The 27,795-nt window shown below is 43.3% G+C and overlaps 1 protein-coding gene across 2 annotated transcripts in view; it reads right to left on the minus strand.

Moving 5' to 3' along the window:
- Positions 1-25,073, minus strand: part of SLC2A12 (solute carrier family 2 member 12) — a 50,817-nt gene extending 25,744 nt beyond the window's left edge. For both annotated transcript variants that reach the window (XM_025194047.1, XM_006037637.3), the window contains exons 1-2: positions 24,789-25,073; positions 13,403-14,740 (exon numbers count right to left, since the gene is read on the minus strand). In XM_025194047.1, the coding sequence (XP_025049832.1) occupies positions 13,403-14,740; positions 24,789-24,912 (1,462 nt within the window). In that variant the 5' untranslated portion in view covers positions 24,913-25,073. The remainder of the gene's footprint in view (positions 1-13,402; positions 14,741-24,788) is intronic.
- Positions 25,074-27,795: the final 2,722 nt, after the last annotated feature.

Below are 27,795 nucleotides of genomic sequence, written 5' to 3' on the forward strand. Positions count from 1 at the left end.
TTTGCATTGAGGGTACTGCTGAATAGTAGCTTTAACACTAAGCCTGCCCAGGATCAAACAAGTTCTGAAAAATCAGCTCCCCCAGTGTAGAAACTGGATTTTATTCAATTTAGATATGTACCCTTTAATCTTTCTCACAGAACTCAATGTCACGGTGACATTCTCTTCTGCAAGGCTGTATATGGTCAAGGGAAGCTAATATAAAACCTTGAATAACCTTTGATATGCTAATCAAAGGCTGTTATTATTTCCTGAATATTTGAATGTAACATTCCACCTACAGTGAAGGGCAAATGTTCCATTAAGAAAATCAGTAAATAATAGCAGCCTTTGATTATCGTATCAAAGATTATTATAGGTTCTACATTAGATTCACTTGATAGGGGACTGCCTTGCAGAACATAATGTCACTGTAATATAAACATGAATATTTAGGCTCACTCTTTATTTAGTATTGCAATATTTCTCCCATCACTACATTATATATATATATATATACTTATCCCATATATATATAATACTTATCCCATGGATATATCTATATCTATATCTATAGATAGATAGACAGACATACACACACACACACCTGAAGGTATATACCAGTAATATTCCCAAGCAGGGTGCTGCAACACCCTTAGGGTACCTTGAGATCCTCTCAGGATGCCATGGTCTGCCACACAATGTTAGACACAGTGTTAGGCATGTAAACATGACTCACAAGATAAGATATTTCAAGTAGGAATCCATAGTGTTAAAAGCATTTTGACCTCTTGTGGTCTTTCTGGGTTCTTTGCAGCAGAATAATTGCTCAATTTTTCTTCTGCAGTCAAAAATCAAGTGAAAACTAAGAGCTGGCATATTCGAAGGGGTGTCTTCAATCTATCAAGGGGGACCTTGAGTCTAAAAAGATGAGGGGGTAAATGCATGTTGAATGAGGTTGGGGTCATCAGCATTGCTATTGACCTATAGCACTAATGCTGCTGCTACTACTACTAAATCAAACTCAGCACATAGGCAGTGTTTTAAAGCATTTTAAGCACAGTAATTAATTGTGCTCTTCTATCTCCTGTATGATACCCTTTAAGCATTTCCTGCACAACCCCCACTCTATGCAGTGAAATACTATATTTTATCTTATACAACACACACACCCCTCAAAAAACAACTGCTAGAAATTGGAGCACATATTATATGCAAGGAATATGGTAAGAATAGTTTATGCTGCTTACTGGGCAAAAGTGTAAATAAAAACTTCAGTGGTTCACAGGGAATAGAACAATGAACAGAACAGGCTTGCTACTCCACTCAGTGAGCATGTCTGACGCTATGTTGCCATAGTAATGTGTTACAGTGACGTAGCATCCGTTGGTGGACACAAACTGTGAGACCAATGCTACATCGCCGTAGTGATGAGCACCTTGTGCGTAGCAATAGCGTGTTGCTATGGCAATGCAGCAGCTAAAAATAACCATGTGGCACTGGGACAACTCATCAACAGCGGTTACTGCACCGTCATTTAGTACTTCCTGACGGTACTAAATGATGGTGCAGTAACAACTGAGTTGTGGGGAGCATGTGTAGATGCACCCAGTTACTCACTGGAAAGATCTTTTTTCCTTCATTCTCCCTTTCAAAAACAAAGTGTGTTTCTTATTCCAGAGTGTGACGTATTTAAGCAAATATGATATACTGGTTCTGCTTCTAAGGGAACGGAAAGAAAAACATTTAACCTGTGTAATAAGAATTATATTGATGTAAAGAGGTAGAGAAAAAAGGAAACAAATGTCTACATTGTGTTGACTTGTAGTGGAAAATTATCCCTAAAAAAAATCAGGGGTAGACTCCAATGGAACAAGTTACACTGGTTTATGTTTCATCGGTCTACACCTGTCGGTCTGTAATTACAGTGTTGGTGCAGATTTGATTAATCGAGTCTGCTAGAGCATAGAAATTACCACGCTCCAGCCAGCCACCAGCGTCTCATGTATCAGCATCCCCACACTTCAAAATGGTGGCACCGGCACTAAAGCTTATTTGACAAGCTTTAGATAAAGCATCCCTGCCACTATTTTGAAGTGTGGGGACACTTATACGCAAGACCAGGGGTGGGCAAAATACAGCCCGTGGGACAAGTCCAGCCCACCAGGCACTTTCACCAGGCCTGTGGCACCCCTCAATGAGTTGTGCCACACCCAGCCCTCTCCCCCGCCAGGCTGAGAGCAAGGCACCCACATGTATACCCCTCCAGCATACCCTGTTGTGCCTCGTTCCCACCCTCTTGGGCAGAAGGGCCCAGCCCAGACAGCAGCAGCTTCTGGGCAGGGCTCCTGCTGCAGCCGCCCCATGGGAACCTGCTTGGCTTCCTGGAAATCAACTCACTTGGGGCAGCAGGTAGGGAAGCAGCAGGGCTGGTGAGAGGTAGAGTTGCAGCTGGACAGAAGCACAGAGCCCATGCCCAGGGGAGACAGCAGAAGTGCAGAGCTCAGCGGGGCAGGGTATGGGTGCGAGGCTGGGGCGTGTAGGCTCCAACTAGTGCTGCACATGGGGGTGAGGTGGAAGGGGACCGCAGCTTGCCCGGCTTCCTCTATCACTGGGGCTCCATTCCCCGTGCCTGCAGTTCCCGCATTCGCAATGGGGGTAGCCCTGGGCCTGCTGCCTTGCTTGCCCCCTGCTGAGCAGGTCCCTGCACCCCACTGGGAGTGGAGGAAACCCTGCTGCCTGCTTCCCTACGGAGTCCAGCGTGGGGCTTCCCCACTGTCTGTGGGGGAGCTGCAGGCACGCGGCGTGTAGCCCCGTGATAGACGTGGCCAGCACTGCGCTGGGGGCAAGGAGTGCAGCCTCCCTGGCCGCCTCTATCCCCAATGGTGCACTTTTGAACTAAAGCACCTCCGATGTGTTGAAGTTCAAAAGCATGCCACTGCCATTTTCTCAGTGTTGATGTGCATTTCACCACCTATGCAACTGCAAGCACTGCAGCACCGGGCGCTTTTCAAATTGCCCAGTGCTGCGGAGCTTGCATGTGTAAAAATGCCCATAAGTAGCCCCATTGAAATCACACAATATATTCAGATCAGTAGCACTGCTCCAGCCAAGCAGAGAGATGTGCTCTAGCACCCTCCCTACCCCCCACAACTTCTAGCCTGAACCACTGCAGACATGTGGCTGCATTTCCGGAATCACATTTTCACCACAGGTTCAGAAAAGGCCCTTTGAAATCCATGGAAGAAACAACTTGTCTGTAATAAAAATCAAGTTATGCTTAAGTTGTGTTCTGACTTGGGCTACACCATTCAGTAATGTGCAGAGCTGAGCAACTCTGCTAAAAAAAAAACCTTGGAACCTCATAATTAAAAACAAACAAACAAACAAAAATGGCTTTAAAGCATGGTTTTAAAAAAGCAATACTCTCAGTTGGTCCACTGCCTTGGCTAAAACTAACCTATTTTCAGTCAGTTTAGAAATCAGAGACTAATATGTGAATTTATAGTTCAATATCAGTCTACCCAAGGACAATTAAATTAGCTGGAACTTTACTCACATTCAGCATTCAGTGAAAATTCAAACTGAATGTTGAGTGCACCAACCCATAAATAAAACACTTCAAACTAATGTTGTACAAGGCAGAGCTGTAGCAAGATCGATGGCACGCAGTCCACAACAAGGGTTTCATTTTGGCATGAAATCTCATTACACTGCAGCCCATCAGCCAGTGGTCACAACGTGAAGAATAGCTATAGATGGCGTGGTTTGAATAGCATAAGAACAATGGGCTGCGTAAGCTAGCTCTGTCATATCCAAAACACTGTCAGTGTATTAAAATACAAAACATGCTCCCATGATTCTGTCACACACATGGGATATATGAATCTAGGCTTCATTTTTAGGGAAAATAACCCTAAAATATAAAAGATGCCATTTTTGAATGTTTGAATGAGTGTTTCTATATAGCAAATTGATTAAACATGCATGTTTTCCAGTTTTTTTGTGCACTAGAAATATAGTAACTTGGTGTTTTATAAAAGCCTGAAAGGTTATTCCATCTCATGTCAAAGAGAAAGATGAGCATTGTAGAATACTCTGTCTTTCCTGCATTTTCCAGTCTGTTGCAGGATGACATGGCTTATGATATTTCGTAGTATAAGAATGTCACCACATCTGCCGAGGGACCATGGGTTATATTGACAGAGATATTATCCTCACTCAGTTATTTTCTTTGCCAGATTTTCAAGTTTCCCAGTTCTTTTTCATTTTTATGTACCCAAACAGCATATACACTGCACTATAACTGCAAGTTTGTCATTGACAGTTTGTGATTTGGCTCTAGATGGGCAGGATGATTCTATTTCACTGCAAGGCACAATATAATCCTAAACTGTGTGTAAATGCCAAAACCCAAACCAATGTATGTGCAACATAGATATATAAAGTGAAATAGGACTTAGCCCTCAAGGTCCAATAATTGATCCAGTAGCATCACGTTGGAAGGGAAAAAAAAACATTCAAATATTATTTTGCTCAGAAATATGAGCATGGCCTGCCATCCCTGCTGTCATCATGTCCCCAGGCTGCACCATGTCCCTAGGCTGCATAGAGCCAAAAATGAAACTATTTTGTTCTGTGTTAAAGTTGCTTTGAGTGTTAAAAGAGAATAGGCTATAGGGAGGTACAAATGGATATACATAGCCTAATTTTTTTAACCTTGACCCATGTGACAAGTGGATCTAATGTACAAAATCGAGTGGAATGACTGAAAAAAAAAGTTTTGTTCCTTGGTTTTGGTTTCTGTGGGCTTATGAACATAGCTCAAACCACATAAAAAGGTGCTATAAACCAAATGAGAATACATGGGACTTATCTCCACATTGAAGAAAACTGCTACTGCCTAATAAAAAGGTGGATAGGAACCTGTTCCCTTTATGTCCCTTTTGTTCATGAGAATCTTTTATTCAGTCACTTTGAATAGAATCTCCCCTATCACTTGAGTTTTGTCCTAAACTTCAGGCTCAGTGCGAAACTCAGATAAAATAGATGAGTTTCACATAGTTTCCACATTAAGCACAAGTTAACTCAGTTTCATTCAAAACTTGGCTTCAGGCTCATCTGAATTTTAAATGAGGCTGCCTGGATTTGGCAAAACTACCATAAGTCTGTGTTTGTTTAAAAAAAGAATGAAACCAGGCATGATTCACTCTGCTCTAGGTCTCCTTTTTATCAGTTTCACACATCTCCAGTAAAGATTGGCCTTATATTGACTTTCCTTTACTCTAGAATTAACTTGGGCTCTTCCTTTCTAATCAAGTTCACAACCATGTGCGCAAAAATCTCTTCCCTGAGTAAGATGTAATGTTCTACCAGGGCCCATCCTAGAGTCAGTGCCTCCACTGCAGGCACTTAAAGAATTTACTAGTGAAAACTTAGTCCCCGGCAGACACCTGACTACAAAGTTAAGGAAGCTTCAGCAGTTTATATCACAGAGGATTAAGCACAAAGTGCATCACAGCTGCTTCCAAACTTCTACCATTGCATAGAGACCAGTTAAGATCTTACATTAGAAGAAAGAGTCATACTGTATAAAGTGTTTGGTTACATATACATTGCCAAAATGGGGAAATGTCATCATCTTCCCTTCAACAAATGCATTCCCTGCCATAGAATAAAAGCCAAATGACATATCTGAATAGCAAGAAGAAAAAAACCCTCCACCCACACGTCTTGGAAGAAATTATGTAAATCCAGTGTTTCTATAACTGAAATCAGTGTTATCTGTAAAATGGAGATCTTATCTGGATGGTTACTCTTCCCTGCAGTTCCAGAACTGTGCGCCGAATTCTCCTGATCGAAACTAGTTTTACCATTGTCCTGAGTCCTGTCTGGTTTTGTAGAATTGTACGTGCTGAAATAAATGCAAACTTGGGGACAGAATCTCTTCTTCACCAAATGTAGCTGGTTTGGGTTACCTGCTTTTCTGCCCTGGGCTCAGCCTTCTACAGGGTAGAGCAAGCTTGAGGCTGTTCTAATTTGTGCTGGGTGATACAATCCCCTGCAGACCATGAGCTAGATGGTTACAATTTCACAATTAGTCAGCTCTGCAGTAAGCATCTTGTATAGATGCACCCACTGTATTCTGCTTTAAGCATAGTGTCATTTGTAGACTCAGACTTCTCCTAGTACAGTGCACAGCAAATTCTTATTACTGGTAGTAGGTTCTGCAAGACCCTATCTGTTTGCAAACACTCCCTGGAATCAAACAAGAGTTCCCAGGTTTACATTAGTTATGTGTTGTGCAAGTATTTCCTGCTAAGGGTGGATGCCCACCAATTTACTTTTTTTTTAAATGCCAGAAATTGGCAAATGAAAACAAAGTCTTGAAAGGTGTATCAGATCTACACCTTAGCTAACAGGAGCTTGCAATGCCTTGGTAAACATTACCAGACAGATGGGTACGTGCTGTTCTGCAGCATGGTGTGACATTGATGTTTTATGCCTATAACATGACCTAATTATTGGCTAAAAATGAGTTCAAATGAGAAGGTGGATCATATTGCATGAAGCTTAATTAATGCAAAACAGACAAAAGAAGCTGCCCCTCTTAGCCTGCATAAAAGCTAACAGATACCATGAAAATACTATACAATGAAATGAAAACATGACTAAGCAGATGCTCACATGGCTATGAAACAGACAAAACTCTTGTGCTAAAGGAGATATATTTTATTTAGGCCAACTAAATAGTAGCAAAAAAATTAATTTCTTTGCAAGCTTTTGGATCCAAACCCTGCCTGACATCTGACACCGTCAGGGAAGAAACCTGCTGGAGCTTGGCTTCTGTTTAATCTGCATATTCACAGAGCAACTTTTTCACAAATGGACTTAAAAACCCAGGGGAACCACATATCTTTTACTTCCCCTGTGCAAGATGAAGTTTCTTTTCTACCTGAAACAACTTTTACAATCTTTGAACTCTCCTCTGCCTAAAGAAGGGTGTTTGGACCCAAAAGCTTGCAAAGAAAGAGATTTTTTGCTACTATTTAGTTGGGCTAATAAAAGATACTGCCTCTAGCACAAGAGTTTTGTCTGCTTCTGCTTCTTTAGACCAACACAGCTACAAGCTATATCCCTGATGCTTGTCTATGACTCTTTTGCAAAAATGCTTACATTTCTCTCTTGCAGCATTTTTATTCAGTGCCCATCAGTAGTCTGGGGACATCAATAAATAATACTAAATAGTGATATCTAGTGAATGATAGATTACAAAACTTCAGTTGCTTCTGATAACTTGGAAAAAAGAAGAAACCACTGATGTATATAGCGTTAAAAATGGCTACCAATGAAGCATGACCAGTCACTAGACTTTTGGCTGGAGCCAGAAAGTCCTTGTCCAGTAGAGAAAAAGAAGATTGAAGAGCTGAAATTTACTGACCTGTACTATGTATATTCTGCCATCAAGAATTGATGAAGTTATGTATATGCTATGAAGCTTATCCTAAATACCACATGCATTCAGAACAGACCAGTGGCTCTACTGTTGCCAACTTTGCATGGCTTGTGAGGAACAGGGAAAGGATGTAAGCAACTTTTTCATGACTGTGGACACTCTTTTCTATGGTGCTAATTACTTAAAAACAGAGGAATACCTGTGCAGTTCTGTGCTCGGTGAGGGAGGAGGTGGTATTGTTAGCAGCAGCTGGGCCAGCATGGTGGCTGCTGTTCTTGTGCTCCCTCCAATTGGCACCTGGGGTTAGTCTCCCAGTCACCTTCCCCATTTAGTTGCTCAAAAGAGTATGTGGAGGAAAAAGTAAGATCAGACCTAGACACAGCAGGAAATGCATGTGGCATCCACTGAAAGGGTAGTGGAGATTTCACAATACCTCAGGGTTCACATGTGCTGAACCATCCAGAATATCCTGGACCTTACACTGTAGCATGGCTGTCCCTTCCTCTTTCATATAGACCATGGCTTAAGAGTAAGCATTTTGAAAAGCCAGTTTAGTACATTCAGGGAATGAATAATGCAAACATTTTAGTGGTTTGTTTGCTGTTAATGAGCATTTTTATAGCTAACAGTAAGAAAAGCCCTGTAAATTTAATATAAGAAATCCATACAATATAAGAAAGCTTTAAGAGTTTTGTCTCTAAGTAGTAAAAGCCAGGAGTTACATATGATGCTCGGGCCTTAGTTTGTCTTTTGGACAGAGGGCACATCGCTGTAATGCTAGTTATCCATTTTATCCACTGATTATATAAAGCAAAATGCATAAACAGGCCTGACAGGAAGGGCTGAAATTCAGGACTCTGTTTTGTTAGGTGAGTGCTTAGCCACTACCCTATACAATCACATTCCCAATTGCTTGCTCCTTGAGAAGCAGGTTTTCTTTGGGGTGTGATGGGCCTAGAACATGTCACCCACTTCATCAGCAAGTGTGTTAACCAATAGACTGCTGGGCAAAACGCAGACTCCAGCATAATACTTGCTCTCAGTATCAAATACATGCATGTGTTTTTACTTGAACTAAGGCTATTGGGATGTGTACAGAATGTATTAATTGATTCATAGATGTTTGGGTTGGAAGGGACCTCAGTAGATCATTGAGTCCAACCCCCTGCCCTGGGGTGGGATCGATGTATGTGATGGTACTGAATCAAAACAGAGTGTAAGTGGAAGTAGATGGCTAGGTAGCTATATTGGATCACTTGTGAAAATGCACAAAGAACAAGCCTAATTGCCTCAGGATCTTAAAAGGCAAAGATAGGATGAAGTTACACATTACACTTAGACCATACTAAGGACACTTAAAATGTGAGCATCCACATGTAAAACTTGTTAACCTGTGCTAAGTGCCCTCTGAGCATCTCATAGTTCAGGCAAGGGTCACTTCTGGGCCATGCTCATGTTAAAGTAACTTCAGTCTGTTCCACAGAAATAAACTGAGCAAGTTCCAGTCCTTTAGCATCCCAGGATGCACTGGTCCCAGCCCCCACACCAAAAGCAGGACTGGAGCCCAGGTATCCTGGCTCCTAGCCACACCTCTGCTCACTAGCTCTCCAGTGACAAGTCAGAGCTGTGTAAGCAAAAAATGTTATTAACCCTTAACATGTGACACCTCACAGTACGTTCTAACTTTAATGTGGCTTAGCATTCCACAGATTTAGTATGGTCTAAGTATAACATGTAACTTCACAATGTATAGATTCATCAGCTGATTTGAACTGGCTTTATTTCCAAAGCATATTGCAAATGTGCCCATGTTCAAACTGCTTGATTAATTTTAAAGTACCTACAATTGAAATTGTCCATGTTAAGTGAGCGGGATTACATCCTTACAGCTGGATCACACTACCCATTCCAATAAAACAGATAGCCATATGGTCAGTTTTAATAAACTTCCCAGAAATCCTATTAGTGTAAGAGGAACCGACGGTATAATTTGTCCCTGCTGTTTGTGATTTGGGGATGTTCGTGCTCTCCATACATACATATAAATCTGCAGTAACTCAGCATTTACTGAAGTAATTTAGGATTTGTACCAATGACAATGAGAGCAGACTGTCTATAATGTACTGCAGTTTACTGGAGTAATGCTGTTAAACTGCTGTGCCTTAGTATCTTTGCGACAGCAAATGTTTATCTCTTGCAGGCTGCAGCTATCCAAATGAGCAACATCTTACATAAATACATATTTGCAGGGGTCGCCTTAAGTGTAACAGCAGGGTTATTATGCTTGTGGCAAACTTCTTATCTTAATTAAGTGTAAGGAGTACAGGATGTTTCCAAGCCTAGTTTGTGTCAAGGCATATAGGCACACACAGCCTGTTAATAAATAATAGACTTTCTATGTGCATATTCTGCAACCTGGTTTGAAAAATCAACCCCTGATGGGTAAAATAGCATATCATGTGTTAGTGAAAAACAAGGAAACGATACATTCCTGAGCTTATAGTTACTGGGGATCCTGCAATGGTGGTGGGGGGTTTTAAAAGCACACTTTCGTTTCAGTGTTTCCTATTAGATGGTGTGGTCTGTCTGTCTTTCTTTTGGTTATTGCTCTAGGGAGGAGGACGCTGTATGGGTAACATACAGGGCATTATGTTACTATGGTGAAATAAAGTTTTCCATATCTAAGCAGTATGGTAGTCAGAGATCCAGATCCTCAGCAGCAGAAAGTCAGCCTTGCTCATCAGTGGAGTTGGTGGTACTGAGCTAATTAGCGCTATCAGAGCTTTTAACATGGGTTTATGACCTGTCCTAAGAGGTGTCTATTAGGGCTGTGTAAAACAGCACCATTTCATTTCGACTTCTGTTTTTCCATTTCAAAGGGCCAGTGTTTCATTTCATCATTTTGTTTCATTTAAAGCACTGTTCCATTTTGTTTCATCAAAACTGTTTTGCTGTTTTGACACGTTTCGACGTTTCACCCATAGGCTATAATGGGGAATCACAAAAACGCCTATAACTTTGTCATTTCATGCCATATTTGAATAAAAATAGCAGGAAGGGTAGCCCCTGCTGAGGCCATAAAGCCTGTCATGTTTCAAGGAGATAGGAGTTTCTGGGAAACTGCACCTCAAGGTGCTGACAAGCAAAACTCGTGTTGTGTGTGTATTAAGGCACAGCAGGGTGAAAACAGCAGGCATGGTAGCCCCCGTTAAGGCCATGAAGCCTGCCAGGTTTCAAGGAGATAGGTGAAGGGGGTTCTGGGAAACTGCACCTCAAGCTGCGGACAAGCAAAACTTGTGACATGTGACTGTGTGTTATGGTCCACCCTCACTGGAGCTGGGGCCTCTATATGTGTGCCCAGTTACATCTCCTCCCCTACAGTCTCAGCTCAGTCCACCACTTTAAATAACAACAGGTAAGTAAGCAGCACAGTACCACTAGCATCTCAGACAGCCAAACTGTCACAGACTAGAGCCTTTCTTTCCTTTCCTGCATGACCTTCTTCTCCAGCAGTGCCAGAGAACTCTCCCTGCCAGCCCCAGCCCTGGGGCTTAGATGTGCCCAGGGCCCTGCCTCCTTCCGGTCAGCTGACCAGGGACAGGTGCTAGGGGTGTAGGTTGTAGCTGTGTTGGTCTAAGGACATGGCACTAGCAGACAAGGTTCTTTGGGTCAGTCTGGTATCTTTTAGTAGACCAACTGAATAGTTGGAGAAATATATCTTAGCAAACTTTCGGGTTGAAAAACCCTTTGTCAGGCTGAGGAAGCACCTGCATTTGGTGTGTGTGTTGTTCCTGGATGGAAGTGGACGGAATAGTAAAGCAGCCAGAGGCTGGCCTGGCATGCAATGCAGGCAAGAAAGCCAGTCAGTAAAAATCATGGGCGACTGGTGCCACCTTAGTCAGGGAGACCATGTGCCCCCCCTGCAACCAGTCCCACTGACTTGGGGGGCAGAATCCCCTCACAGCTGATCTCACTGCCCAGGGGGGGCCAATCCTACCAATCGGGGGGGAGGGGTCCCCCACAGCCAATTTTGCTGCCTGAGTGGCTGCGGCCACTTCTGGGAGCAGCTGCAGCGATTAGCCAGCGCTTGCAGGGCAGGCACCGGCACTCCCGCCTGTTTCCCCCCACCCATTGCCTAAGCAGTGAGGGTGGGCAGTCAGGGGGTGCACTGGTGCTCTCAGGAAATATATGTGCACCCCCGTGCACCCCCTACTTTTTTCTGCCCCTCCCCCAGAACACTGGGATTGGAAGGGACCTCAGAGAAGGATCATAGTCACTGGGCAGCTACACAGTCAGTATCAGAGCAGTCCTTCCTCCTTTTTCCCCTTCCTTCTCCTTAGATTCTGTTGTGACATGTGACTGTGTGAACACCTGGTGAAATTTCGCACAGCCCTAGTGTCTATATGATATTATTTACATGGTAAAGAAATAAAAAATTAGATGGGGGATATGGGGAGAATTAAAAGAAAACAGAATAGTTCAAAAGGGTAGTGGTTGACAGAAGTCAATCGTCATGGTGCCTTTTGACCAGTGGGGTCCCTCAAGGCTCTGTCCTTGGACCTGTTTTGTTCAACCTCTTCATTAATGATGTGGACATTGGAGTCAGAAGTGGACTGGCCAAGTTTGCCGATGATACCAAACTTTGGAGTAAAGCATCCACACCTGAGGACAGGAGGGTAATCCAGGCTGACCTTGACAGACTCAGGAAATGGGCAGATGAGAACCCGATGGTGTTTAACACCGAAAAATGCAAGGTTCTCTACCTTGGGAGGAAAAACCTGCAGCACGTATATAGGCTTGGCAGTGCTACGCTGACTAGCACTACGGACGAGAGGGACTTGAGGGTCATGATTGACCACAAAGTGAACATGAGCCTTCAATGTGATGCTGCAGATAGTAAAGCGAGCAAAACGCTGGCTTGCATCCATAGATGATTCTCAAGCAAATCCCAGGACATTATTCTCCCATTGTACTTGGCCTTAGTGAGGCCGCAGCTGGAGTACTGCATCCAGTTTTGGGCTCCACAATTCAAAAAGGATGTGGAGAAGCTTGAGAGAGTGCAGAGAAGAGCCATGCGCATGATCAGAGGTCAGGAAAACGTACCTTACGATAAGAGGCTGAGAGCTATGGGACTCTTCAGCCTGGAAAAGCGCAGGCTCAGGGGTGATCTGATGGCCACCTATAAGTTTATCAGGGGTGTTCACCAGGATCTGGGGGAACATTTGTTCACCAGTGCACCCCAAGGGATGACAAGGTTGAACGGTTATAAACTCCTGCAAGACTGTTTCAGGCTGGACATAAGGAAGAACTTCTTTACTGTCTGAGCCCCCAAGGTCTGGAATGGCCTGCCGCTGAAGGTGGTTCAAGCACCTACTTTGAATGCCTTCAGGAGAAACCTGTATGTTTTTCTTGCTGGGATCCTATGACCCCAGCTGACTTCCTGCCCCTGGGGCAGGGGGTTGGACTTGATGATCTTCCGGGGTCCCTTCCAGCCCTAATGTCTATGAAATCTATGAAAAAATAGGGGCAATGGGACACAGATTTTTTTCAAGTACGAGATAGTGATTCAAATCTCACAGTAGTTGGTCATGATGGAAAGTAATAAATTGGCTTCATTGATACTAACAGGAGCTTTGGTGTTAACCTTAACGGGCCTAGATTTCTATAAGGACCTAGATATACCATAGCCTTAAGTTTTTTTCTCAATCCTTTGTAGTCCACATCACCATTAGCCAAGGGCTGAATGGGCAATGAAGACTGAATTGCTCTCTATTCATTTTGAGCTGACCTCTCCAGCAGAGGTTTAGTAGCAGAATGGCATGGTGAAAGCTTGGACTGCTGTTTACCATGCTTTGCCTCCTGTGAACTGAGAACTTGACTTCTCAGTGATGCACAGATGCTTTACATTAGCACTTAACCCCTTTGTAAATAATGCATTATAAAGAATAAAAAATATGAACCACTTACTTGGTCCCAGACCAATGGAGAAAGCAGCAACATAAACAAGCAAGCTAGCCAGAGAGATCCATTTCAGAACTAGTGGGACTTCCACAGTTTCTGTTTTGATGTTCGATCTCATTTGACTTCCTGTAGAGATTATGTCTCCTTCCAAAACTGTCCTGTTCTGTTCCTCTGTTTTAACCATTTCAGATTTCTTTAGTGTATTTAGTGATATTCCATCCTGTGAAGTCATACTGCCAAACTGGTTCCTGAGACTGTCATTATTAGCAGTCAGGTTTCCTGATCCATGAAAAACTGAATCTTCCAGGGACTGGCTTCTACAGATATTTGTGAAGTTCATATGTAAATTAAAATTCACCAAACCCATGGTGACTAGCGACACCGCCATAAGAGAAGAACCAATACACAGAAAGGTTTTGCTTCCAACTTGATCCACAAAAATGATGGCTGGGATTGTGCTGACTACTTTGACCACTCCCACTCCAGTAGAGGCCAAGCTAGCCGCTTCATTGCTCTGAAACCCAACTGACTTCAGAACAGTCGATGCATAAAATAAAATGTTAGGTTGTCCTGTTGTTTGCACAAAAAATGCTAGGGTGAGACCTATTAGCATTCGTGCCCTCATGTTGTCTTTTGAACGAAATATGTCCAAAAAACTGTACTGATGTTCATCTTTCAAGGAAGACTTGATGGCAATGAGTTCTTCAGTAGTGTCTGAAGTTGCCCTTAGCCTCCCCAGTACCTTGCTAGCAGCTTCATCATTACCTTTCATAACAAGAAACCGAGGACTTGGGGGAAGGAAATACATAGCAACAGCTTGCAAAGCCCCTAATGGCATTGCAAGGCCAAACATGTATTTCCAGCCTTGAGAGAAACTGGCAAATACATAATTTGAAATGTAGGCAAAAAGAAAGCCAGTCACAATCATAAGTTCATTTAATGACACAAGTAGGCCTCTTCTATGCTGCGGTGCAATCTCAGCAATATATACACATGTTGCAATTGAAGATAATGATATGGAAATGCCTATAGTGATCCGGCCTACAATAAGTATCCCATATGATGCACTGGGTATCAAGATCAGACTTCCCAATACAAATAAAGAAGATGCTACAATAATAGCAATTCTCCTTCCAAATCGGTCAATCAGGAATCCACCAGTAAGTGATGCTAGTAAGGCCCCAATAAGGATGGCACTTACGACTATTTCCTGCTGTTTGCAAGAGAGCATTAGTATACTGCTCAGCTGGAGAAGAGCCCCTGAGATAAGTCCCAATTCATAACCCATTAGGAGTCCACTGATGGCAGCAATGGTAGATGACAGAAAGGTAAACATTCCACATCCTGGAATTAAAGAAAAAGAAAAACAATGAGTTCTGTATCATTGCGATAATCAGTAATAAACTTATTTTAGAAACCAGGGGTCAAAACCTTGCCCTAAATCTGGGCAAAACAATAGAAACAAATACATAAGAACCCAAAAGCATTGGACATATCAGAGATGATGTTGCTAAAGACAGAAAAAATGCTTATTTCCCTCTTTTATTATAAGATCATAGAAGCCAATAAAAGGATTACCAATCCATAGACCTGAGTTGTTTTGATCAGGTCCTAAATAAATAAACCTTCTTTACAAACATAAAAACAGAACACAAATTACTAACCAGGCTACTGAATACCCATCCACACAAAAAAGCATATCATGGGATGTAATCATGTAAGCTATGCAACTGCATTTTTCAATCCTGATTAGAAGAGGCCACTTTTACAAGTAACACAAGAGTTTATTTTCTATAAATAAACTCCTATCCTGTGTCTTTGCTTGGCTAAGGGTGACAACAAGAATGTTGATTCTGGTGGCATGTCTCTGTGACAAACTATAGGGCCTGATCTAAGTCATTCTTATAAGTTTCCACTCAGATATGGCAACATTTAAAAACAAATGCTTTGCCACAGGAGGGTGAACCAAATAGGGTCAGGTACCTAGGCTCCCCACACAGCCAATGGGAGTAGTTCAGAGACTAAATGGAGGCCCTAGAACACAAGTTTCCCACATCCTGGGAGAACACTCCAACCATTAAGCTATTATAGCCATGATAGCCTTGCTGAACTCAATGCTGTCAGTGTGGTTAGGTGTGTTCTGTGAGTACCTTCTACCTTCAATCTGGATCACAAAAGAATTTGGACAGGAGTTTGGTACCTAACTTTTCAAACTGGATTGCTTCTGAGCATGCTCGTAAGTTTAGCTCTAGGTGCCTAAGGGATCTTTCTGGGCCTAAACAAAGGCTCCTAAGGGGGTTTTCAGCAAGTGGAATGGGGTTTATCCAATCACTTTTTGTGACTTCAACATCTAAATGGCACCTAAGTGCCATTTAGATGCCTACACAAGGATTTATCCACTGGTAACCAGGGTGAGGCTGCCGAACAGATCTTGCTTATCTAGAGAATGTGGCAATTTCAGATAAGCCAACCTTATCTGAAGGTTCAAACTTTTGAATCATTGGGGGTTCACTCTTTACTAATCTTAGAAATCTTTATACTACAAAGATCAGATATTTCACATTGTTTCTAATGGCTGCCCCATCAGCAATAAAAACCAGACGGTGAAAAAGAAGACAAAATGGAGAACATATGTCTTTTGTGTTTCCACTTTAAAATAAACTTGTTTTATACAACTGAGAATCATTGTTTATTGTCCCAAGCTAGATGTAACTAATCATATTGGGCTTGTTGAGAAGTCCTTGCACCCTACTCTTTCATGGATAATTCTTGTTTATTATTGTTGAGTTTATTCTTTTCTCAGTACAACTTTTTCTCAGCATGATGTTGGCTATCACACAACTAGAGAGCAAGTGAACTGTTTCTGATATTACATTTGTAGAGATATATGCCACAGGGAAATGGTGTTTGTGACAAAGTGGAGTTCATCTAGGCACATCTATGTGAGATGCTTTACTGCACAGTAGACTAATATACAGCACAGTAAAGTGTCACCGTCTACACATGCACAGCATTTACTGTGCAGTAAATTAGCTTACTGCATGGTTGGCTACTACCTGTAGATAAAGACTGTGGATTTACTGCACAGTAGCTACTGTGGTAAATTACTCCCAGGCAGCCGGGGGCAGGGAAACTTTTCCTTCCCTGGGGCAGCTGCCTCCCAGCCCCTGTACCAACCAGGGCATAGGGCTGGGAGGCAGGCAGCTGCCTGGTGGAGGGGACTATTTCCCAGCCCCTGCTCTGATCTGTTGATCTGGAGGCAGGGCTGGGAGGAAGGCACCTGATCAGGGCAAGGAACAGTTTCACTGCTCCCACCTTTGCTGATCGGGGTGCAGGGGTGGGAGGCAGCTGATCCAAAGGTGGGACAGCTCCCTCTGCCCCCCAGAGCCCAGGCTTGACCTCAGTGCCCCCTGCCAGCCCAGGGCTTGCAGCTGGGGGAGCCTAGAGCTCCTCCTAGGTACTGTAGGGGGGCAGAGCAAGGCAGGAGTGGCCTTGCACTGATCTGCTCCCATTGGGAGCAAATTTGCTCCCGACAGGTGCATGTATAGACATACACCTGGGGAAAGCTTGCTGCACCTTATTTTAATGTGCAACAAGCTTAAAGCTCATTAATAGCATGTGTAGATGCACCGTCCTTCAACTAACTCCTCTGGGGTAGGTTTTGACATGTAGTTCGAACTCCTTGGCTGAAAAGTGGTGTGACAGGAGAAAAATATTAAGTTTTAATTGCTGTGATCAAGGTCTTTGTTATAGTGGATATTTTTTCATGTTTTTATGTGTGCAGGAGCTAAGACCATTAGCTTTGCTTTAGGCTGTACTTAGCATACAGTTACACCTTGGGTCAGACTTTCAGAGAAAGTAAATTGGGCTAGGGACCATTTACTTCAGTGATTTGCACTTTAAGAGCCAAAACCAAATAGAATTTCCTGGTTTTGATTTTGTTATTCTTTCATCATAGATTATGTTCATTTTTACTTTCATTTAAATTAATATTGAGTGGGTAATGTGCCAATAACCACAAATTATGTCATCTTATTATTATACATAATTTTATTGTTAATTTTGCTGCATCATTTTAGCAAAAGCTATAAATAAATTAGTACTAATATTTACTTTGGTTGACCTACCTTATTTTTTTTGCTAAAAATCTGGCCCATGGTGTATGTAACATAATCTTTAACGTAATTGAAGAAACTTAATTTCTCCTTTCTTTTTCATCTTTTGATTCTCTGCTTGCACTGTATTAGTAGTGCTGGGAGAAAAAATATGCTTCCTTTAGCTATTGGTTGAAGAAGTCAATGGAGTACTATATCTACATGAAATAATGCATTGCTGTGTTTTACCACTACTGGACCAAATCTTAAAGTCACTTGCTTATCCTGTCTTTTTCAGCCAAAATTCCTAAGGGGGCTAAATCCTAAGATTTCTACTCGGCTTTCCCTCAGTCTTTACCCAGACAGAATTGTCACTAACTTTAATGTTAGTTTTGCCTTAAAATTTCCAGATAAGGTTGTTTGCATTAGCTTTAACAACGTGCCTTTTTATATTTGCTTTTTGTGTTACTCCTGGCAATGGGAGTCTATAGGCATTCCTTTTGAAGAAACCTTCTTAAGTGTATGCCCCTTATTTTTAAGAGAGGCCTATAAAATATATAGCAATACACAGTCAGATGCTGCTAATATTTTAATGAGGGACTTCCACAAAAATGTCCCCTCTTGTCTGTGATAAACACCATAGCCCATGGTTATGTGACTGGAAATGAAAAGAACTTAGAAAATCTATTCATTTGTTTTCCCATGTAAACAAAAATACTTTCTGTCACCAAGAGAGAAAGCAACATCACCTGGCAAGCCAACTTATCTTTAAGAAAATTTGCTGGAAATGTTTATACTGAAAAACAGTCAATTTAGTCATAGTATAGTACAATGGTCAGCTTGTGTGATTTGAAATGAACGGTGAAGAAGGGGGAACAAATATCGTATTGGAAGGTATACATCCTTTCCAGTAATTTTTTTAATTTGGTGCAATATGATGTATTCCAAAGGCAACGTATTAGTTCTTCAAGTGTATTTTACAAGCCGCATGGATAAATTCTCTTTGGCACAGAACATTTACAAGCATTCAGAGAGAAGTGGCTCCACCAAAAGTCAACTTAACCTCTCCTTCAATTTGTAGCAGAAATAACCTCTTCCAGCATATCATGGCAGCCTCCTATTTCACATTACTCCAGTCACGGAGATTTCCTGGGTGCACAAAAGCACTTGCGTCTTTTTTTTTTCAATTCCTCCTTAAAACGCAATTCAGTTTCGTTGTCTTTATAACAAGGGAGCTGTATTGTTTCAAAGTGTACATAAAACTGCTGGCCATATTATAATTATTTATTATTTGTAATAGAAGAATGCAAACCATCTAGAAAGAAAAAATTTTCTGACACAGAGAGGACATTGGTAATGGGATATGAAGTATTTCATATCTACATCACTAGTTCCAATCCAGACTCCTTTGCTGATGTCTGGAAATAGATGATGTTTTTCAATCCATTGCCTTTCTCTATTGTCTTAGAAGCAATTTGGGGTAAGAAAATGGAAATTTTTGAGAAAAGAGCTCCCAGGGGGAGGCACAGAGTTGGGGAACGGTGGAATTTGCAGTCCATGGCAGGGAGCCAGATCTCTAACTCTGGCTTAGGGCAGTAATATGTTGCCAAGCTGTGTCCTAGATGTTTCCTTAATATCTGTTTCAAGACTTTTGCAATTTGTACTTCAGCAGCCTTCACCTGGCAGTTTATTCTGGGCCAGATCCTCAGCTAGTATAAATCAACATGGCTCTATTAGGCTTTGCCCTTATCTTTTAATAATCAGTTTATGAAATTATAAATTCCTCATTTGCTTGTGACAATTTGGAGGATCTGTCCTTGTCCAACTAATGAATTCTGATTCATTTTATGAATGCTGTGTATTCATTTTTCCAACCCCCGCCATGCACAGCCTGCCAGCAATGGGCTGACAGGAAGCCTGTCACATATCATAAACCCTGCATAGGTTTTATGGAGCCAAAGGAACTACTGAACAAATAAAAAAGTCATTAATATGTTTATAAGACTACACTGACAAGACAATGGGGAGGCTAAGGAGCACATCTGTGTGGGAGAAGTCCAGTTTTCCCAGGCAGGATTTGGAGCTGTGGACTGTTCCAGGGAGAGGGAACTGGAAGATGACACAAGCTCTGAGAAGAGGGGAACAAAAGGCACAGGCTCCAGGGACCCTTACACTAAACAAGGGATAGACTGAAGGACTGCTTCAAACTCAAATCTCCAGCCTGCCACACAGTAAACCCCTATGGTGACCCCTCAACTTCATCCAGCCCAAGCTCAGAAGCTCTGATGAGAACCACGGTCTGAGGTGGATCCTTCTCTTACCCCACCCTTTCTCACCTGGGTTCTAGATGCTATGAACATAGGGAGTCTGCCCACCACAGTCCCACAATTCCCTGTCCATCTGTACCCCACTTCCTGTCTCTACTGCCACCAATGACAGCCAAGCACAGAAAGGCAGATAAGGAGTCTTTGGGCTGATTTGTGGAAGGGCTCCGCTCACAGACCAGAAAGCACAATGCTTTGGCACATGATAAGGTACAGACAGAGATGGGCAGCTCACATGGCAAGCCACAGTCAAATCTTGATATCAGTGAAGACCTACCATAAGGGGCCAGACAGAGTTTCGGAGTTTCAGACTAGTCAGGTCAAGGAAATTCCTTGCTACAGAGGAGAAACCACAGGCAGAAGAGGAAGGACCTGAGACTCCTTACAAGATATTGACTCAAACCCCACAGGCAAATCAAAAGTGGTGAGGAAATGAATGAAGGAATGCATACAGGTGCTCTTTATTTTATATGGGTCTCTACTTCTGTTGAGTAGTGTAGGGTAACTGATTATTTTTAGAGTGTGTCTGTTTGCTTCAACTATCAGGTGTTCAGGATGAGGCAGATTGTAACACAGAAAGCCTGGGGCACTGGAAAGGGAGTGTTGAGTAACTGGAGAGGCCAAGGGAGCCAGTACTACTCCTGGGGGCTATGCAATTGAACTGAAGAGCTTCCAGTTCTCAGAAGTGATGAAAAAGATTCTTTCTCCCACAGGTGTTTGTAGAAACAGAGAAGAAAGTGTTGTGCCAGGGTACTGTTCTGACTTGAGAAAGTGTGAAAGCACATGGGTCTGGTGTGTGGGACCCAAGCAGAGCAACTTAGTGAGTGCCCAGCAGGAGGTGCTTGACTGAGGATCTGAGAACTCTAAGGGCGTGTCCACACATGCAGGCACGTGCACTTGCAACAGCTCAAATAGAAGTGGTGCAAATTTGAGCTGGGGCATTTTGCCTCGGCGCACATGCTCAGACATGCACTTCGTTGTGGGGCAAATTGTGCCACTTGGGGCAAAATAACCTTGCCTGGCTCCTCCCAGATCTGGAGCCAGGGGGAGCTAGAGCCTAGGGCCAGCACCTGTGCTGGCCCCAGCAGTATAAAAATCTGCCCTGGCCAGCAGCTCAGGGCTCCTTGCCCTCAGGAGTTTCTGAGGCCCAACCACTTAGTATCTGGGGACACTAGCCCCTTGTGTCAGTTAGACTGCTGAAGCAGCATCCCAAATTCCCTTTTTGAAATACCCCCAAATCCACATACTTCCACAATTAGAACGAGAGAGAGAGAAAAAGGGGGATTGATCAGATGGTCAATGTTTTATGGCTATATTTACAATATTAAAAAAAATTGGAAGCCTACCAGTGTCTCTAGCATCCTAATAAAATAAATCCTAAATATCTATATGTTTTCATGTTTGCTTTTGGTTTCCCTATCACATGGTGGGTATGTGATGGGGGAATGTGGGGATTGCAGGAGGGGATGGGAAGTGGGATGGGGGGATGTGGGTGGGTGTGGAGGGATGTGGGGGGATGTGAATCAGTGTATGAGTAGGTGTAGGGGGACTGTGGGTGTGGGGGCTGCTTAGGAGGGGTGGATGCCCTGCATGAACACTGTGTGCCCCCGGCCGCTGGTGGAGCACAGCGGCACTGGTGACGGCAGGAGTGTGGTGGCAGTAGTAAGTGGGGAGCTCCTGCTGATGCCACCGGCGCTGTTGGCAGCGGGGGGAGGGGTGGCGAGTGCCAACCGGGGGTCGGCGACCACCTGCAGACACTGTTGTCAGTGACAGCAGTGGCCAGCAGCAATTGATGACTGTTCACAGATGCTGTTGGTGGCAGGGGGGTGGCGGCAAGCGGCAACTGTCCTCAGGCACTGCCGATAGTGTCGGTGGCACCTTTTCTAAGGAGGTGCACTGCCACACTAAGGGGGTGCATGTGTACCCGTGTCTACTCCCTACAGGTTGCCAATGGTCCCCTGCCCCCTGCCCCAGCACATGGACTATCCTATCAAGGCTGGAGACAGCAGGAGACCAGCAGGAGGCTGAAGACAAACCCCTGGAAATGAGATGGAGACTTCCCCAGCTCTCTCCACCAGCCTCCTGCTCCTTCTCTTCTCCTGCCAGTGAGTGTGTGAAGGGGGGGTAGGGGGAGGAGGAGGGGGATGGGAGAGGGAGCAGGGAGCTGGGGGAACAAACAGGGGGTGGGGAGAATAAATGGGTGGTGGGGGGAATGAACAGGGAGTGGGGAGAATGAATGGGGAGCGGAGGGAAAGAACCAGGAGTGGGGAGAACAAACAGGGGGTAGGGGAAACAAATGGGGAGTTGGGGAAGGTCCCCTCTCCCCTCCTCCATCCCCCCAACCCCCTATTTACCTGGCAGAAGCTGGGTCCAGGTCCCTGCAGCTTGCACCACTGCCTGCCCTACACAGGCAAGCAGCGTGCTTCAGGACCGGGGAAAGGGCCAACCACAGAGGTGCTCTGGCAGGCTGCCAGAGTGTCTCTGTGGAGGACTGAACCTCCAGTTGTCTCAGGGCATGGTCTGGAACCATGTCGTGACCTGTTTTTTTCCCCCAGGGTATTGTTTGACCCCTGGATATCCAGGGGTCTAATGTTGTTGTGGGGAACATTTTTTTGTTCCTGCACGTGCCTCTTGCAGCATCTCAAAGGGGTTTGAGATGCTGTAAGAGGCATGTGTGGGCTTGTCTGGACGTGCCGTAAGTGTCCTCATTTTTATTACCTTTCCTAATTTTGGAGCCCACAAGCTGTGCAAAATACAAACATATTTGCCAGCATTCATGATCCAGTTATTCCCTAGCAATCCACATGCTTTTGTCCCAAATGGGTTCTCTACTGATACTCTAAATGGCACAAGTTGAATATAGGGGGGAATGGAACAAGAAGCCCAGGAAAGGGTAGAGGTGTATTCCTTCTCTAGAGCACCTTCTCGTGCTCTTTTCCTTAATTTCTGCAGGTAAATCTATATGGTAATTAATGTATCTGTTAGGTATTTACCTCTTTCTGTGTTGCTCTTTGGCAGACACAGGTGGACCCAGCCAAGGGTAACAAGGCAGAGTACTAGAGAAAGTGATGAGTAGAGTAGCATTTGCCCCTGGAAATATGGCCTCTGGGCTGGTAAGGAAGTAGAAGCATCCCTTTCCCCATGCACCCTTGTGATGTTTAAGGCTCAGGGTGGAGGAAGGGGATGGTTGGTTATGGTTAAGGCACTGGGTTTGGTCCTATGTTTTGCCACAGACTGGACATGTGCAAATGGCTTCATTCCTCTATGCCTCAGGTCTAAGCTGGGGATGGTAATTCTTACTTTCTCCCATCCTTTGTTCATTTATTCTTTGTGCGTTTGTGGGCAGGGACTGCTTTATACTAGGATCTCGGAGCCTCTAGGACATCTGGGAACAGCAATGGGAAATAGTGCGTTCTCCAGGATTCTCATCCACCAAAACCAATTTCAGCTTCTTAGAAAGTATGTGAAAAGTCTGTAAGGGTGACGCTGTGGCCTTGTCCTTCTTCCTTAATGCCATCCCCTAAGTTTCTCCATGTACAGTATCTGTCTCTTATTCTCTTAATCTTATTTCTAAAGCATGTTGTCATTAAGACTTTGGCTTTACGTTCTGAGCCTGAGGCCAGCTGTTTAAATTGCACAAGTTGTTCCAGCTGTAGTCCTTGTTCTATACTGACTCTACAATAGTGATCCTTAACTAGGGTGATGTGAAATCCTTTTAAGGGTGCTCCAAGGTACACTGCAATTTTAGCACTGTTACGTCTGCAAACACCTACATATGATTCACAAGATTAACCCAGGGATTTCAAATAGGTATCCATAGTGTCAAAACCGTTTTGCTTGTTGTGGTATTTCTGTGTTCTTTGCAAAAGAAGAATTGTCATGTTATCTTTTTCCAAAAATAAGTTAAAGCTAAGCTGGCATTTTCCAAGGGGTACCTTGAATATAACAAGGGATCCCTTGATTCTAAAAAGGTTGAAAACCACTGCCTTACTGTTTGATTGTGTATTTTAATTGTATTGCTTCCCTTCACTATGCCATCCTAAAACAATCTGCATTTTCTTCCTTGTACCCTAAGACACCCAGTAGTAGTAGGTGAACAAACTGAATGGCTTCCTGTTCATGATTAAATCTAGCTTCAATTCCTTCCTGTGATCCCAGATATCAGTGGAAAATACTGGACTTGTAACGCTTTATTAAACTGTGGTGAAGGTATTGGTGCCAGAGGGGTTTAAACATATATGGATTAGTGCTAGTTCATTGCAATTCATATACTTTTAATTGAACACCACTAACAAGCATAGTACTCTCTAATTTAAGTGACAGTTCTCTTTTCAGACCCAGCTGAATTTTTAAGTTATGAGCACAGAATGTAACTGTCATCTACTCCTGATCATAGTAAGAGTAAAGAATATGTATATGTAACAATGGCCTTGGTGTAATCAACAATTAAAACAGAAAGACATGAAAGTACTGCATTTGGCTACTGCACTTGCAAATATGCTCATCAGAAGAAATTCTTAGTGGATTTTCAGGGTGCAGATACAGAGTCAAAGGTACCACTGGGATGTGCAAGTGCATCTCTTATTAAGGTCAACAGATACCAATGTTTCTACTCGGAGGACTGAATTTGATCCTTAGTGTATATGGGTGCTGCTACAGGTGCCAACGAATCTTTTGATCTTTCAGGTGACTAATCTGCAAAAAGCAACAGGATTTACAGATTAGACCATGTGTGCATGAACTATGGGCCTTTGAGGAAAAATATCTTGTATACCCATTACAATTAAACTGATATTTCCTTCTTTGTTTAGATTTCCCTTCTCTTGTAATGCCAGGAATCAGGGGACAAACAGGCAACATTAATTTAGCATCCCCCTGGATTTTGCGAGGCTATTATTTTCCTGAAAACCTGAACAATAGTTACACGTTTGCTCCTATTCATTAACAGCTGGTTTTCAGACCATGTCACTTTACCTGCTGGAGAGGGAAGTTCATGTAGGTTGCTGCTGCATCTGTTATTATCATCGGTCTCCTCTGCTGTCATTTTCTGGCACTGCTGATTGAGGTCCTCGGTGCTCTGCATAGGTACCATTGCCATTCAACAGCTCTATCCTGCACTTTACGGTTGAAACACTTCACAGGGCAGTTCCCCTTCTCGTGCCGACAACCAGTGTACAGTTTAGTCTCCTCATGGCAGCACGTTACAGAAACATGCAGAAACTAAATGTAAGCCACAAAGTGATTTGTGAACAACTTTGTTTCTATTTCAGAAGGCTTTTCCCTTTTCAGTGACACAGGCTGTTGCTATTCCTGGTAGCCTATCACAGACAAGTGGGAGGTCCATCTTTCGGAAGTATTGTTTTTGCCTTTAAACAAATAGTTGAAGACATTAGGCATTCTCATAGAGCTCAAAGCACATTCTTTAGCCATTAGCTTAAAGGGTCTCTCTCACTTTCACGTACCTTTTTTTTTTCTTTACACGGTATGAACACAAAGGGGGGGATTTAAAATATTTGCTGTGTCAGCTAAAGTTAGGGCATTGAAAACACACAGATGGTATCACTTAATTCTTTTAAATTATGAACGAGTTATAATGAGAAATACCAGGCACTAAAGCAGTATCATTCCTTCAGTTCTGAAGTGTAGTACCCAGTGGTGGTGGTAGCATATTTTTAATCATTTATATCAGGGGTTCCCAAACTGTGGTACATGTACCTCTGGGGGTATGCAAGACATCTCTGGAGGGTACATGGGAAAAATTGGGTAATGACATATTTCATTTTCATAATAATAATTGGCATTTAAAGGGTTAAAGTATAAGGCATCTGTTATTAGGGGTACGCAGGTAACTGGTAAATCTGTAAGGGGGTATGCAATAAGAAAAAGTTTGGGAACCTTGATTTATATGATATCAGATGCTGAGTTATGGATGAATAAAAAGACAACCTCCTGCCAAGGAGTAGGTGCTCAATCCTGAGACCTGCTAAGGAGTCAACATTTCCATTAGCTACAATGAAAACAAGGGATGACACTGAACAAAAGGTGAGAGAGAGGGGAAAATAAAAGGTAACAACAGTGAACAATGAATTACATGTGTAAAACTAGATTTTCTCTTATTCATACTAGTAAGCATCTGCTTCCTAGTAGGCCCATTGACTCAACTAACACTATTCATATAAATTTTCCCCAGTGTGAAGAAGCATTACACAGCCTAGCTATTAATGTTGGGCAGACTTGCTGTTGGATTGATTAGTTTCTTTTTCTTGTTATGATTTTTTTAAACTTTTGTTTATTTTATTAACATTTAGAAACAAGGGGAGAGGGAAGGTGACAGTGGGATCAGAGGTGGAAAGCTGGTAACATATTCAGGAAGGAATCATCCCAAATATTTTTTTCTATAATTACAACACGGACAAAACACCTTTATCACTCAGCCTTTGCTTCACAAGACAATTCAACAAAAGAGAAATGAAATGCCTTTTCTAACATGTGTCACCATTAGGTCCAGAAGGTTGGACATTTGGACTCCACTCAGTTAAGATTTCTGCTGGCCAATTTTTTTTTCCAGCAGTCCATTTGGGATTGTGTTACATGCATGAGACTAATCCTTCCTTCACTTGTTATTTTGTTTTCAGTTCAAGCAAGAGCATATCAAAGAATCAAATGTTTTTGGAGGCCGTCAGAGCTACGCCAAAAAAACCCCTCACTACTTCTGGAGAAGTATTACATTCACATGTGGGACATAAAGATGCAGTGGTTTTCATTGTGAATATTTGGCAATAATTTCATGCTCTTGCTATGGGAGGAAAAACACTGTAATTTTGTTTTGAAAACTTTTTTCAAGGACTAAATTTATCCATAACAAGATTCCCATGTGACAATCTGATCTATAGCCAGCAATTTCTGAGGGCTGGCATGTTGTGTGACTCAGCTCTGTCCCTAAACAGGGCCTTCAGGCAAAACTCATAGTCTTTCAGCTAACCCCTTATTCAGAACTTCTTCAGCCTGAAACCCATAATTCCTTTGTCTTTAATGGTATTTTTGAAGCTAGAGGGCTTTGCCCCATGTGGCACTTTAAAGGGGAACTAGTCCATCCTCTGAGATTCTCATCTTTGGAAGAACTTGTGTGGCTTCCTTGCCCACTCTTAAGAGCTAGTTTTTGAGGAAGTCAGATTCCTTGATGGATTCAGTGCCACTGTAATTAATTTCCTCCAGCTCTGAGTTGATACTGAGTACCCAGAAGCATGCAAGATTTCACTCTAGAGCAGGGGAGCTCAACCCCAGGTCTTCAAGCCAGATCTGGCCCCTGGTGTTGAGTGGTCCAGTCTGCCGGCTCCCTATGGGTCTGAAAGTTTGGTAGTGAGGGAACAGTGGCATTTCTCCCTGCTACCAAATGTCTGGACCTGTGGGGAGCCCCCTGAGCCAGACAGCATGGTCCTGTTCACTGGATCCAGAATGCAGGGAGGCACAGGGCCCGATCCTAGAGTGTGACTGGCAGTGGGGCGCAGGGCCCAATCCTGGTGTGTGAGGCCAGGCAGAGGTGGTGCAAGGCTCCAGGGCCCAATCTCACTATGCAAGGCCTGATCTTGGTGAATGAGGCTAGGTCAGGGTGACACAGGGCCTCAGGGTCTGATCCTGGCACGCGGGGTCTGATCCCAGCATGTGGGACCAAATGTGGGCAGCATGGAGCCTGATCCCTAGACCCCAGGGCCCAATCTTAGCATGTGGGGCTGGGTGGGGGCAGTGCAGGGCCTCCGGACTCAATCCTGGTACACAGGGGTCAGCCAAGGCCGTGTGGGGTCCAATCCAGGTGTATGGGTCTGGGCAGAGGCAGTGTAGGTCCCAATCCTGGAGCATGGGGCATGATCCAGCCCACAGACCAACCAAGAGATTGAGTACCACTGGCCTAGACCAATGATTCTCAACCAGGGTGTCATGACACTCCAGGTTGCTAAGAGATCCTTTTAAGGGTGCCACACTA

The sequence above is a fragment of the Alligator sinensis genome, unplaced genomic scaffold (assembly GCF_000455745.1).
Source record: "Alligator sinensis unplaced genomic scaffold, ASM45574v1 scaffold1172_1, whole genome shotgun sequence".
Lineage (NCBI taxonomy): Eukaryota > Metazoa > Chordata > Crocodylia > Alligatoridae > Alligator > Alligator sinensis.